This window comes from Pangasianodon hypophthalmus, chromosome 10, assembly GCF_027358585.1.
Source record: "Pangasianodon hypophthalmus isolate fPanHyp1 chromosome 10, fPanHyp1.pri, whole genome shotgun sequence".
NCBI classification, from domain to species: domain Eukaryota; kingdom Metazoa; phylum Chordata; class Actinopteri; order Siluriformes; family Pangasiidae; genus Pangasianodon; species Pangasianodon hypophthalmus.
Window position 1 is genome coordinate 6,377,663 of NC_069719.1, and position 15,983 is coordinate 6,393,645.

General features: G+C 38.9%; 1 protein-coding gene across 1 annotated transcript in view; it reads right to left on the reverse strand.

Moving 5' to 3' along the window:
• Window positions 1–2,494: 2,494 nt before the first annotated feature.
• asap3 (ArfGAP with SH3 domain, ankyrin repeat and PH domain 3) overlaps window positions 2,495–15,983 on the reverse strand; it is a 50,616-nt gene continuing 37,127 nt past the window's right edge. Inside the window, exons 16-26 of the mRNA XM_034308142.2 lie at window positions 15,324–15,415; window positions 14,650–14,830; window positions 13,255–13,340; window positions 12,882–12,997; window positions 11,515–11,582; window positions 10,202–10,309; window positions 9,330–9,510; window positions 8,090–8,318; window positions 7,145–7,346; window positions 6,875–7,003; window positions 2,495–5,158 (exon numbers count right to left, since the gene is read on the reverse strand). Of these exons, the coding sequence (XP_034164033.1) occupies window positions 5,084–5,158; window positions 6,875–7,003; window positions 7,145–7,346; window positions 8,090–8,318; window positions 9,330–9,510; window positions 10,202–10,309; window positions 11,515–11,582; window positions 12,882–12,997; window positions 13,255–13,340; window positions 14,650–14,830; window positions 15,324–15,415 (1,467 nt within the window). The 3' untranslated portion in view covers window positions 2,495–5,083. The remainder of the gene's footprint in view (window positions 5,159–6,874; window positions 7,004–7,144; window positions 7,347–8,089; window positions 8,319–9,329; window positions 9,511–10,201; window positions 10,310–11,514; window positions 11,583–12,881; window positions 12,998–13,254; window positions 13,341–14,649; window positions 14,831–15,323; window positions 15,416–15,983) is intronic.

Sequence of the window (15,983 nt, forward strand, 5' to 3'; positions counted from 1 at the left end):
TTGTTGCAGACCAAGTACACCCCTTCATGGCAACGGTATTCCCTAATGGCAGTGGCCTCTTTCAGCAGGATGATGCGCCCTGACACACTGCAAAAATTGTTCAGGAATGGTTTGACGAATCTGACAAAGAGTTCAAGGTGTTGACTTCAAATTCCCCAGATCTCAGTCCAATCACGCATCTGTGGGATGTGCTGGGCAAACAAGTCTGATCCATGGAGGCCCCACCTCCAAACTTACAGCACTTAAAGGATCTGCTCCTAACGTCTTGGTGCCAGATACCACAGCACACCTTCAGAGGTCTTGTGGAGTTCATGCTTTAATGGGTCAGAGCTGTTTTGGCAGCACAAGGGGGATCTACACAATATTGGGCAGGTGGTTTTAATCTTATGGCTGATTGGTGTATATGAATTCAGCCACAGCTAGCTGAGTCCTCAAGCCATGATGTCCTGTCTGTTATAAGATTCTATCTGGTTAGAGCTGTTTTGAGAAATGAGACAAAAACATGACTTTCTCAATGCATTTTCTAATGTACATGTACATGTTTCTGTGCAACCACAAAAATACCTCTGACAAAGTCTGCTAGCTGACCTACACTGGAAAGTTCAGTTTATTAAGTAGCCACATAATACCAGTAATATATAATGCTATTATATATTATAATATATTAGCCAATGTTAGCCACAATCTTAGCTTTCGGCTGCACTGAAGTTGCTCTAATATGCCAGAACACTTATACATTGTAAAACTAGCGAGTACAGCAGCCCTGAACTGTACCTGTTTAGCCTATCAGTTTAGAGACATAATTTAATATGAACAAATATTACACCAAAAACTTTGCATAACTAAAATAACTAACACAACAGGTTAATGAAGTAGCCCCCAGTGATAATGTTTATGTGGTTAACTCATTTTTGATCGTAAGGCCAGTTAGAATTTTGAGTTTTCAGGAAGCAGGAAGAGCAGTCATTTCACTCACAGCCAGTGATTTATTCTGATCAAAGGTAATTAGATAATTAGTTTTTGCTTTTTTTCTAAGAAACTGCATACTTCAGTTGTTATGTGTAGAAGATCTCTTATAATCTCTGTGATTTGTAGTTTGCCATGGTGTTACATAAGCTTATAACTGTCAAATGGCAGCATCAGCTGTTCACGACTGGAGTGGAAATAAATGCATAATGCATAAAATGAGATTAGTGCTATATATAAAAGCCATAAAGCTACACCAGGACAGAAATTCACTCCTACACACTTACTATTTTGTTATGTAACAGGAGGCTTGAGTTATGAGCTTCTTGGCACAAGCTGGAAAGAAAATAAAGTTATTTTATGGGAATGGTGTGAGCTCAAGGAAAGGTGGGTAGGTGGCTAAATTTCCAGCAAATGTGTGTGTCAGAAAAGACAGAAAATTCTATTACTCTAGGTCTATTTATTCCATTTCATTTTATTTTATAAATTGATAAAAATGAATGTGTACTATGAACGAACAAGTGAACTAAACACACTAAACTGCTCAACATGAGTACATTTAAAAAGTGCACCCTTAATAAACCTGATCTAATAGAAAAGCAGGTTAGTGTTCCCTTCCTTCAAGCAAAAACAGAAATCTTCTCTCTGAATTCAGGGTTGTCCCAAAAGATAGCACTAAAAAGCATCACTGACAATAAATGAATTCATAAAAACTGGATTATACAGCTTTCCACTGCTGCACTGCAGATCTCCAGCAAATCTGTGTGTGTGTGTGTGTGTGTGTGTACCCTCCATGCAGTGATGTAACACCTGGAATTATGCTAGATCCTCACTTAGCCCAGAAACTGAATGCTGGCATCCATGTGGCCTCGATTACACACAGGATCTGTAAACACATAATCTGTATGAAAGCAGCTACTAATCCACATATCTGTGAGGTTTTTTGTGTGTGTGTGAGAGCTGCTACAGTGTGTGTGAGAATGATATGTAGGAATCCTTGTATATAATATCCAGTTTTAGTTTTATATAAGGCCGTGGTTCTCAAAGTGGTAGACCTGATGTATAGCCAGGATTCAGCAATTTCATTATACATTATTCTAAACTATGACTGTTATTTGCAGGTATTGCTACATAATTATTACTTACAATGCATGCCACTCACAACAGTGTTTTTCTTAAAGGAAGTCATTTAGTCATTTCCTAATATAAAGGATAAAAATGTCAACTTGTCATCTCATCTAACTGCAATTTTAATTCAATTAGGAATTAAAAAAAAATCTGCTAAAGCAATGCAAACCATTTGGGTTCTATGGGTGGAAAAATTCAGGAATAAAAAGCACTATTGCCTCAAATACATAAATATGATATTACATATTTGCCTAATGTAATATTTAAATAGTCATATAATAAACATTTTCTATAAAACATTTTATGAACCCTTGGTCTATGAAATGGTTCCTGCTTATTTTTAATTCAGAATAAGTTCCAACCCACCTTTGGTTTTCTTAAAGGATGTGTATTTCTGATGTAGCTTAAAAAATTTATTAAAATTATTGGATCTAAAAATGCTTAACATGGAACAACAATGAACGAGACAGTAAGATATAAACAGTCACAAAAAGGAAGGACATTTCTTAAAGGTAATATTACATATCATGTACATTACTGAAAATGCATTTCATACACCACAAGTTTTTTTTTTTCTTTACAAACAAAAAGTCAATTGAACTGAATGTTTTGGATCTCGGGGGCCTCTAATTGCTTCACAGAAGTGGTTAAGTGGAGCGCAGGAGTGCACCCATCTGTACTCCCCCTGTCCTGTCATCAATAATGCAGAGTGATCTCAAGAGCAGCTGGAACACAATGCAGTACTAAAGCTAGTGGGGTGGGTCCATAACACACACACACACACACACACAAACACACACACACACACACACACACACACACACACACAAATACTGAACATACCGATTCAACCTCAAACGTAATACAGTAAGTGAATGTTCTGACTCGTCTTTAGAACATCTACGAGTTTGATTATTGACTAAATTGGAAAATACTGCTCTTTAAAATCACTCTGTGCAATATCAGCCTCTGCTCTTAGGCATCAGACTCACTATTCTATAGAAATCTGATCCTCCGTTTTGTGGCAATCAGACTGTACCATTTCCCATGAACAGAGCTCTTAGTCTGGACGGAGAACATTAACGTGCAGTGTTCAGTCCGTTTAAATGGACCCCTGGTGCTTTTTCCACCTCGGTGTGGTTCTTTATGCAGCTTTAAACACTGATCACACTCAGGTGTGAACCAAAGACAACCGGTCTGAGCATGTCTGAGTGACACGGTCTCGGTTTGTCTGCAGTGAGAAACTGATTTGACTCTGAATCGACCCGACTGCAGGAAATGAACCACGAATGACGGCGTGGCGTTTTTGTTTTTGTAGATGTGAAGCGCTAACTGAGCCAAAGGACAGAGCTGTAGTGCTGCAGAAATGCCACGAGTTCTAGATATTTAGATTGATGAACAAGAAGAGAAAATAAACTCTGAATTTTACACACAAAATGTTTTAATCTTGTTGTTTATATAATTGTATAATCATTTATTTAGTGCTGTCTTCATGTTCTCTGTGCTCGGGTGATTCTTGTGATTGCTACACACATTTCACCTTTAACTCTTCCTGTTACTGTATTTAAATATGAATGAAAGAGGTTTAGAAGTTTTTTTTTTGCTTTTTGGTTTGTTTAATTATGTGCAGTATGAAACCAAACCAAACAGTAAATGAACAAAAAGTACTAATTTCGCTCTGATTCAGATTTAACAAACAGAATAGGTGTGAAAGTGCTCTAAAATAATCGTGCCTTGTGAGTTGGAAATTGTTTTGTGATTTTAAAAAATAAATTACGCTACAACGATGGACCATGAAGCAACAACTAAACACTTGTCACTATTTACAGATTGTTGGCTCCTGTAAGTGCATCTTTTAGATTTATGAGCTTGGTATTACTGTAAACATTAGGAAAGGACTGTGTTGTATGCATTTTGCTTTCTGAATAACTAAATCTGTGCATAAAGAGCTCGCTGGAACTGATGATGAACTTGTGATTTTGTGATATGTTCATTGTTAAAGCTGTGGAAATATTACAACTAGGAATAACGACATAGACGATAAAATAAGCTGGTAATGACTGAGGTGCTGATTTAGTGAGCTAGCATGGAGCTACAACATTTTTTATCTGAATGTAAAGGTAGAATAACCATGAACACATAAAACGATTTAGAATATCAGCGTTTTCCTCACTTGTTGGTACGTAATTAAGAAAAGACTCAGTATGATCAGTATTACACTTCCAGGTTTAGCCATTTTGAAAAATGTCCACATTGTGTCACACCTTGTGATCTAGAAAATGCAGACCCCTAAAGCCTTGAACTCATCCACGGAGATGTTCATGTGAAATTTTCTTGTAAACACGTTGAACACATGACTCCACGTGAACGCAGAACGTTGTCTGTCCAAGCTGTGAGTTTAAATCAAACTGGAGAAGTCTTAAAGTGAGAGAATGCTGATTCAGCAGAAAGACAAGTAGAGCATCCAGTTAAAGACAGGAAACACAATACCTCCATCTTTCCATTTCTCTGTCTCTGTCTCTCCCTCACTGGGCTGAAAGTCAGTCAGTGAGGATTGTGTTTCATTATCCAGCCCCTGGATGCCACTCATCGGCGTCTCAACAGCAAATATCCATTAAACAATGAAACCTGGGGACTTGGCATGAACAGTCAGGAAATGCACTGCATTTATTTTCCCTTTAGTGCTTCGATGATCATCTGCCATCTTTCCAGACCAAGGGCTTCCTGTTACCTTTATGAGTTTTCATATGTGTTTACTAAGTGCTGCTTCGCACACCAGCCACACTCCGGCTCCGCACGGCAATTTAATGTCTCTAAAGTGCCACGATTGATGTGGTATACAGTCTGAGGAACAATGGGTAGCTATAATTCCCCCCTAAACCCACTTTACTGCAGCACACGCTGTTCCACGCTGACACAGATGAGCACTTTTCAGGTGAAAGCGGTGGGTGTGGTCTCTCGTCTCGCATGGTGGAAGCTTCTGGAAGAATCATTCTCCCAGTTTCATAACGTAGTTGACTGGAAAGGAGCCGCTTTTGGACGGCTTTCCCTCTACATGCCCAACCTGACAATGACACCAGATAATGAACATTAAAATGTTGGTATAAAACAAACAGGTCACACAATTACAAGAACAATCAATCATTTATACCACAGCAATGCTGAATTCTTGAATCTGACTGGTCAGAAGGTGTTGATTAATATTCTATAACAGCAGCTCTGACAGTAGTGATGACCACACAGGAAATCACAGGTTTAGAGTAATGTGCTCATTCTAACACATTATTACGTCTACAGTAACAGCTCATACACTGGGACTTGTATGGTGGACGCACAACGGAATCTAAGACTAAAAAAACTGATTTTTACAAAACTGTACTGTTATTCCACTATATATCACTGATATGGTGACATTTTCTGTAAGAAGATGTTTATTTAACATTTATGGAAGGAGTCTCCAGTGCCAGCGCTTCATAACATGGAAAAAGCAGCTCGTTTAAGTTTTCTTACATGGGGAAATCTTCAGGATGGAGAACAAGCTGCATTTTTTTGTCTTGTTAACCTCAAGAAAAAGAGGCTGGTGAGGGAACAGCTGTTTATAGCTGTTATAACTCATGTGATAACAGGAAGTAACCTGTCTTATGGATGTTCAACATCATTAATGAACAAAAAAGTATGATGCATCTTTATTTATAAAGTAGAAAATTGTAAGAGCTGGTAACCTGTGCTTTCAGAGGAATAAAGCACTTCAGTACATGCTGTCATTGGAAACAACTTTGGCGTTGTATCAGTAACTCCGCTTCATGTCATGCATCACAACACATTATTTTCTTATAACAGCACACTCCCAGGGTTTCATCCCTTACTTATTCTACAGTTTTGTTCAATCTGAGAGTGAAGAGTTTTATCTGCTGTCCAGTGTAAGGAATTAGACTACACTGTGGGTAAAATAAATCATTTGTAAGCTGTCTATAGGTATATGGTTGCAATAAATGCTGCTTAGGCAAATGATGGAATGATGCCAAAGACACACATCAAGTGTAACACAGTTTAAACTATTCAAAGGCACGAATAACACAAAGTAAATGTAAAGATTGTCTTGTCTATTTAATTTAACCTAGCCTTTTGATTTGTTTTTTTCCCCTAAATTTTGGATTTAATGCCAATGGATTAGGGTGTAAAACAGGCTTACTGTACTGTACAGATTTAGCAGTACTTAAGGTCAAGTGCGATAAAAGAAAATCACTTTACACAGTGATTGTGTGCATCTCCATCCAAATACATCTCAATTCCTAGAAAATAATGTTGTCTGTATACTAGTCTCACTACTTAGTCTTCTGCCTGAGAATCTCTGGTAATGAAATTCAATGTTTGTAACATAATGCAAAATGAATTATTTATTATTTAGACTGAAATGTGAGATGAGCGGTGATGAAAAAAAAAAAGACACTGCGACAGTGAGTTAGGTCCAGCTCACGAATCCTCTCAGCCTCACAAAGCTAATAAAAAATATATTTTCCCTGGCTAATTTATCAGCGAGGTTTAACGCTGATGATTTGGTTTGGTTGCCAAAAAGCGTGAAATTATCTGGTAATGATCTGCTCGAGGAAAAAAAGTCACTGTGTCAAAAACTTTACATTTAAACCATTTAATGATTTAATTCTAGGTACATCTTCTGTAGATTAATACTTTCCTTACAATTTAGCTTTTTTGCTGCAACACTTGCAGCTTTGGGGGTGTGTGTGTGTGTGTGTGGGTGTGTGTGTGTGAATATACTTACCCACCAGTGGGGATCATCAGCAGCAGTCACTATAATAATATCATTTTTACAGAAGGCCAGCTGGTCAGAGCCCACACCCATACAGTCCACTAACGCCCGAACCTTTCTCTGCCGAGGCCTCGCTGAACTCTGACACACACACACACACACACACACACACACACACACACACACACACACACACACACACACACACACACGGTATAATGGGTTCTGTATAACATTCTGAATTAAGAATGCAGTATGTAATAATATGGTGTAGCTTGTTACCATGGCGTTCTTGCGTGACCGGGGTGGTGGCAGTATGACGGGCACTGAGAGATTAGCATTAGCATTAGCGTTAGCATTAGCAGTGCTGTTAGTGGTCAGACTGCAGTAGAGCTCTTCCATGCTGCTTCCAGAGCTGGGAGAACCTGCTGCACACTTCCCACTTCCACTATTTGTTCGCCGATACGATGTTGTCTTCTCAGACCTACACACACACACACACACACACACACACACACACACACACACACACACACACACACACACACATACGATAATTACAATTTGATTCTTTATCCATCTTAATGCATGTGGCCTTTTTGAATATCTCCAGCCTACATTATGTTTTCTCAGTATTGATTATTAATATGTAATATTATTTTCACCCATCAACATGTAGCTTAATAAGTTTCCATCGGTACTGTCAGATAGACTGTTTAATATGCCATTTGACCTTTTATTTCACCTACCGTAATACCTAAAACATTTAAACTGGGATCTCTGTGCTGCTTGATGTAAGAACAGGGCTCTAAATACTTTTAAAATTGTGCATTAATTTTACAGCGACACATAAAATATGACTCATTCATTGATGTAATCAAATTTTCTTAAGTCCGATCTCTTTTTAGTAAATGTGCTGTTTCATTTATAAAACTTTAGTTCTTAAAAATAGATATCTTGAATAAATATGGAGTATAACTATAATACATAGTCAATAATACAAGGTTATATAATAAAGATCTCCATTAGGTGTCAGTAAAACACCTGAATTGTTTGTAAAAATCTATTGTTTTAAAAGCACTTTGTAACTTAGTAACTTAGTGCCAACCATAAACTCTAAACATCGAAATTCTTCAGCTCACATGATGCGTTGACTTTTTCAGCTATAAAACAGTGTGTGTGTGTGTGTGTGTGTGTGATTCAGTAATAGAGATCAGCAGCTCTTACACGACAGGCCCGATGGAGCTCTGCGTCCCTGATGAACTTTGTGACTCCCAGACCACCGTCTGTCTCTTCAGCACTCCGTTGCGAGGCGAGCGGGGAGCCCGTGACCCTGCGACCTCTGTCAGGGGTGAAGGGGGGCTGTTTCTATAGGAACCACTCCAGGAACTGGAGCTGTGGCGGGAAACAGGGTGAGACTCCTGGGTGGAGGTGCTGATTTGCGGGTCGGAACGACCTGGAGCGGAATGAAATAAACTACATGTTAAGATGGAAAATAAAAACATAAAACATTAATGTTACAATAATGATGGAAGGTGAACTTCAAACTTCAAAATCAACTCACACAGTAGAAACTAAGTCAGTCAAAATTACTTTAGCACTTTTTTTAAAATACTTTTTCCAGTTTAAATAAATCTGATAAGCGTAATTCTAAATTCTGCATGCATTATATAAGAAATAAAACATGACGAGGTGTGCTGTCATAGGAAAATAATCAACAACATTGCCCGATATGAAACAGTTACTGTTACCATCCACAAGTTTATTATCATCATCCATCTTATACCACAGCAATTTTCCTACAATCCAAACTTTATTAATTTGACAATTTATTACTTTTTATCCATTTATAGTTACTTTTAATGTTGTGGAACATCAATTAAGCAAGTAAGTTCCTGTTATCACTTATGTAATAGCAGCTATAACCAGTTATTCCCTCAGCAGCCTCTGCTTTTGTAACTTACTGACTGTTACAAAGCACTGACACTGGAGACTCCTTCCCCAAATGTACATTTATGGCATTGGGCAGACGCTCTTATCCAGAGCAACTTAAATTCATACAAGTGAGCGGTTGAGGGACAAGGGCCTTGCTCAAGCAGTGGCAGCCTGGTGGTGCTGGGATTTAAACTCATAACCTTCTGATAAACTTGCTTCTCCGAAATAAACCTCATCATATAAACATGAATATGTTTTTTTTGTTAAATAACAACTCGTTTTTAATCTGTTTATTATTAGTCTTATTAGTATTCAAGTCTCTGTGAATGAAGTGCTGCTATACAAACAATAAAGTGTTACATGAGTGCATTAATAGAAGCCTGTGATTTGAATTAGAGCCAGAACTACAGTCAGAGCTGCAGTTATAAAAAAAATTAATCAACATCTTCCGACCAATCAGATTCAAGAATTCAGTGTATTCTACAGTGAGTGTTTGAAAGTTGTCTCTAAAACAATGAAGCAGATCTCTAACCTCTCTGAATGGATTTAGCAGGAAGGGGAGGAGGTGTTTGGCCTCCAGAGGAGGTGCTGCGGCAAACAAAGTCTACGTTCTGGTACGGTCTGTCAGGGTCGCCGCTGTTACAACTCCATGGACAATTCCCAAAGCCGCCATTAGAGGGCAGAGGCGAGCGCAGACCCCGGGGTGGACTGACCTACATGAACGAAAACAAGCAGATAACACACCGTTTATTAAAAATTCATACAACTGTGTTATTCTTGAATTTACGGAAAAGCATAAAAGCCATAAAGAGATCAAATTAATCTTTGTGGCATGTTTTTAAGAATAAATAATATTGTTTGTGTCTCTCAATATAATGATGTTCTGTAGGTGAAGTCAAAGTGCTTATTCATTTTCACATGGATACAAGATGATTTGAGATGAACAACCTAGACACAGGTGGGAATAATTTACCAATATTTTTGAAATCACTGAAAGGAACTTGATCATACGAAGTGATCATACAGTACATCCACAGATTATGAGATAAATCTCACAGTGAAATGCTCAAATTATCTGTATATACTCATTTCAGCATATCTAAGTTAACAATTTTAAAATAATTAACTATACATTTGCAGTCTCGTCTAACTTAAAGCCGCATATGGCCACACACTGAAGTGAACTGTACTGCATACTGCGTGTGTGATGGAAATCTTGTACTGTGCATTAACATGAAATTTCCTTGTTGTGACAGTAGTGTATGGTAACAGTTGAGATGCGTAGGCAGTATGGAATGCCACATTCATGAGTCCTGATGTGTATTGTAGATAGTGTCGGTCTCCACATTGCTGGGTGAGTGATGAATACAGATGTATAGTGAAGATAGTCAGATGTTCACACACCTTCTCATCCAGATCGTCTTCGCTGTCGTACAGGAACTCCTGTGGCATCTCCCATGTGTACTCCACATGGATCTGGGAGTTAAATTTACCACTGTGAGCCAGCTCCAGCTGGGAACACACACACACACACACACACACACACACACACACACACACACGAGAGGAAGAGTATTTAAAACTGTGATTGTAGTTTTGACACAGTTTAACATCATGAATTAGTACAAAATGTGAGCAAACTTTTCCAAGCAAAGGGAGTGACCATTTCAGACACAGCATGGCAGTTGGGACAGCTGCAACCCAAACACACACATACAGTCTCATACACTCAGTGTAACACACTTCCTGACCCCAGCAGTGAGAGAACACTTTGTGAACGTTATGACACTGAGTCAATATGGAGCGCAGTAGTGAAGCGCCAGCTTGTGTTTACAGAGCAGCAGGTGGCCGCTGATACGAGTCAGTGTGCTGAAGATGAAGCTTTGATTTGATCTGAAGAGACCCGAGAAAAATAAATAAATAAAAACACTGCAAGATCCAGATTCAGGAGAGTTCACTCAGCAATATTTGTATCAGTTTAAAAACTTCAATTTCGTAAACACGCGCATATGCTGTGGGGTGTAACGTAATGCCGCTGTCTGGATCTGTATTTAAACACGTAGTGTGTGTGTCCTAAACCAGAGGGGGTTTTTTTGCTTTTAAATATGAACACTACAATTTTAACTCCAGAAACACTGGAACAAAAACCCAGAGGTAAAAATATCAGCACTGTCAGCATGGTGTGTGAATTCTGGCTCTGACAGTTCCTCAACCTCAACTACATCATTCAAGTTCATAATTGGCCTCATCTAATGATGTAGAGATGTATGTAGACTGTGTTTTTGCACAGTAACCTGCACAGTTATTATTTTTGTCTGCACCAGCCTGCAATATTTTCTAAAGAATTTACTTAGTTCTATTTCCCAAAATATAAATAAACTAGTAGCCTAATATAAACCTCTGTGACCCTGACCAGGCAGTTACTAAGGATGAATGAATGAACTCTAATGAATACGGTCTTTTATTTATCTCACAAGCTGTTTGAAAGTAAAAACCTCTTGCTTGTAGTACCTTTTTGATACATCTGAGTCCTGACACACACCTCTAGTCTCAACCAGATGCCTGTTATTATCTGTATTTGTATCTGTTCATTCTAAATATTGTATTCATAATCCGGTACATCCCTAATATACATCACACATCAGTAATTAGGTTTTTGGGATGGGTGTGGAGTGTGTGTTTCCTGTAGGTGGTGTGTGTAATGAGATCAAACCTACCAAGTCGACACACTGTGTGTGCTGCAGTCTCTTGGCGATGTCCAGCGCAGTCTCTCCAGCAGCGTTTGCTGAAAATGAGAGAGAATGAACCACAGAATTATATACTTTTGGTATTTGCATGACCATCGGAACATAACTGTAGAAAGGGGTGGGGTTAGAATAAATCAGCTCTTCATATTTCCTTTAAAATGTGAATGTGTATTTCAGCACATTGGTATTTTCATAATGATACAAAATAAAATATTTCTTAAGATTTCACATCCACTGACTAACTTTTAACATCTTGCCGTGTTATGTGTTTTTGTGGGTGTCAACTTCGTCGTTTTATGTGTTTTTTGGGGCTGAGTGTATAATTCAGCTGCTTCGTCTCTTCCTCGCCTCAGCAATTAAGACAGCGAGTCGGTTGTTTATTTACGTTTGTTAGGCATTCTACTGATTCTGTTGAATATATGATGTTCTGTTCTTATATGATGGATTGCCCTGTATATGGCTCCACCCATCTCACCCTTACCCTGACCTTTGCTACAAAGCATCCCTAATAAAATCATACTACCACCACCATGCTTCACAGTGGGAGTGATCTTTTCTCAGTTTGATGAGCAGTATTGTGTTTCCAACAAAAGTAGCACTTTGTAGCAAGGCCAAAAAGTTCAATTTTGGTCTCATCAGACCAGAGAACCTTTTTTTGCACACATTTGCTGAGCCTTTAAAGAGAATTTCATATGGCTTTTTTCAGTAATGGCTTTATTCTCACCACTCATCTGTCAGTTTCAGCTTAGTGGAGTGTCCAGGCTATGGTTGTCCTTTGAACAGCTTCCCCATCTGAGCTGACATTTGGGGGATGGTCTAGGCAGAGCCGTATTTGTGCCATATTATTGCTATTTTTTAATAAGAGATTTAATTATGCTCCAATGGATATTCAAAGTTTGGGATTTTTTGTATTTAGATACTTTTCCAGAACTTCCTTGTTCCTTGAAAGGAACTGGTGTAGAACATGTGATAGTTTAATTGCACACAAGATGACTTCATTCAACTAACTGACGGTTAACTGGTTGCATAAGAACTAATTTAAGGGTTTCACAGAAACAGGGATGAATACTTAAGCAATCACAAATGGGCGGAAACAGGAAAAAAATGGCTCATGCCCAACCAAATTAACATTAATTTATGCATGTGCCTTCACTCAGCTTCAGCCTGGAGAGTATAATAAGTCCTCCAGATGTCCTCAGCTCTTCGTTTAAACCCAGAAATTTTCCTTCTGTGTCTCCTGGAGTTTTATTCCAAGCAGTTCTGCCATAAGTGTGTGTGCGTGTGTGTATGCGTGTGTGTGTATGTGTGTGTGTGTGTGAGAGATGATGACCGTGTACCTGTGTGCAGACTAGCCTTCCCCTTAAGAAGCAGTTTTAGACATTCTGGTTTATTGTACATCGCACAGTAATGAAGAGCTGTGTTTCCTTCCAACGTCTTCTTCTCCAAACAGCCACTGTAAGAAACACACACACACACACACTTTAATGCTTGAAAATTAACTTTATAACATTTTAGCCAAACAACCTGCCAATCCCAACAGGGTTTCACAAGAGCCAGATGTACACACTCAGACTAAACAGCAACACTCACTCACTCACTCACTCACTCACTCACTCACTCACTCACTCACTCACTCACTCACTCACTCACTCACTCACTCACTCACTCACTCACTCACTCACTCACTCACTCACTCACTCACTCACTCACCAGTTCTGTGTGAGAAAATCAACCAGGGCCAGAGAGCTCTTCTCAGCCAAACGCACAGCCACATGGAGAGCCGTCTCTTTCAAATCCTGGGAAAGAGAGAAAGACACAGAACAATGAATCAGAGAAAAAGCCGGGCATATAGATGAAAAAAAAAAAAGAAAGACAGAGATTAGTAAAGTCAAAAGGTAAAGATTGTCTCTGTTAAATCCTGCTTCTTAAATCATATCCTCAGAACTCTGACTCGCAGTAATGGATTTAAATCCATATCCAGAATACATGGCTCATGACAGGGGAGGCGAAGCAGATCCAATTACAGATGAAAGAAGAGGAGGAAACATGGAATTACAGGAAACAAAGAGAAAGATCATAACAGGAAGGAACATTACAGCATCGTGACGTCTGGCTATAATGAATGACTTGAGTAAAAGTCATTTAAGAGAGGCAGTTGAGACGTTAATCACATGTTAAACACTCCAAACACTAAGCTCCACATTCCCGTAAGGATATGAATTTAAATTCATCTAAACACCATATAAATAAATCACAGTCCACCCACTCAACACTGAACATCTAACAGTGGACCAACGGCATCACATAAGCAGGGTGAACTAAAAGATGTACGGTTACTTATTTTATTTTACTTATTTTTAGAACAAAAACTGACATCGCTATATTTAATGCTATTTTATTAGTGCTGTTTAATGCTGATAAACAAAAAAATGTATCAAACTGCACTTCAACCATCAGCCATACCCAGGCAACAGATTACATTTCCAGCTTTAATGCTTCTTTATGCTACACTGTTACCAACGAAAATAAATACATCGATGCAATAAATGTACAAAATAATAAACCTGCCGATCATATTACATCATTTTAAACCATTACACACTTAAACATGAAACACAGCTAAATCCACTGGGACTTAACTCTCTTCTGCGGTCTAAACACAAGTGAATGGGGTTAGAGATGAAGCTCAAGGGATAAGCAAAGGCCACGATGATGAATCACACTGACCAATAGTTCTTGTGTGGCAAGAGCTTCATGCTTGCCATGTCTACTGTACACTGAGGCTGACTAATGTTTTCATCCATTCATTCATCTTTAGTAACTGCTTTATCCTGGTCAGGGTCATTGTTCTTTAAAATGAATCATTTGTTTATAATTTTTGGAAACACTGTTAATTTAAAAATATTGCATGAGGAGCCGAGGGAGCAAAACCGGCCGTGCTCTTTGGGTGGGAGGGATGGAATACACTCGCTCCTCTGTCAATCACAGAGACACTAGCCAGTCGTGACAGACGTCATCTGTCAGCTCATGTATGCACAAGAAGGTAGACAGCTCTTTCCTCTGAGCGTGTACACTGCCAGATGTGCATGTGCATGTGTAGGAGACCTGTTGATCAGGTACAGCTGTGGGTTTGCTCAGGTCTTCTCCCTCGGCGTACAGCTGCAGGAGGGATGTCAGGTCTCTCGACTTCACAGCATCGTACACTCGCAGGGGCTCCGAGTGCTCTTTATGCAACACGTAGCGCCTCTCCACGTACTTCGCTGTGATGTACTCCTTCCTCGCATTCCTAATATATGCATGCACACACACACACACACACACACACACACACACACACACACACACACAGAGATTCCTAAAATTGGCATAAACAATTTTGCAGTATGACAACTGTATACCTCAGATTTCAGTACGAAATATTAAAGATTATAATACATGCACACATTAAACTTCGTTACATATCGACGTTTGCTCATTTTTGTAAGGGTGCCAATAATTCTGGAGGGCACTGTATATCCACTTGGTAGTAATTTAAGGCAAATAAGAGCTTGGACCATTTGATTTTCTGATTTTCTCCACTGATTTACTCCACTAAACAGCCACAAAAGTAAATCTGGTTGTGGTGTGTTCAGTTTGTGACTGTGCTTGTGTGTTTATACGCAAGAGAAACAAAAAGACCTTTCATAACTCTAACATGACAGACCGACTGGTAACCGTCCAGAGCCTCCTGATTACCACTCCAGCACAGTGTACAGTGTGGTGTGTGTTGTGAAACTCACATATCACTCTGCGGTAAGGGTTTCACTGAGTCATCGCGAAGATTGGCCTCCATGACGTCATTAAACTTGTTGTTACCGATGCTCACTGCAAGCTGTGGGAAAAACGAGCAGGAATCAGAACGAGACTGGGCTCTCATGCTGCACACTTGCACCTCTAATTCAGATTTAAGACTGACGACCGGTCCAGGTTTGGCCACAATGCTCAAAAACACATGCATTATAAAATTTATAAAGCACTAACTGATCTTTGGAGGAAGATGACGTTCATGTACAGAGCCAAGTGGGATTCATCTAGGTTTTATAGTCAAGATTTATTTAAGCCTTTTTATTATTTTGGACAGTTATGCAGGATTTTATATGTATAGAATAAAACACTTGGGAGCGTTATAGGAAGATAATCAACGACTGGGTGGTGTGATGCGACCCAACATGAAGTGGAGTTACTGTTACCACCCTGACAGGTCCTGAAGTGTTTTATTCCTCTTATACCACAGCAATATGTCATTGATTACAATTATTTATTCATTATTTACATTTAATCCTGTGTCCAAAAAAACCTTAAAGTTACAGCTTTACCAATATCAACAATTATACACCTCCGCTATGCAAGTCCTGGTGTAAGTAATTACCATAGAAACGATAAAATATTAGAACAAAGTG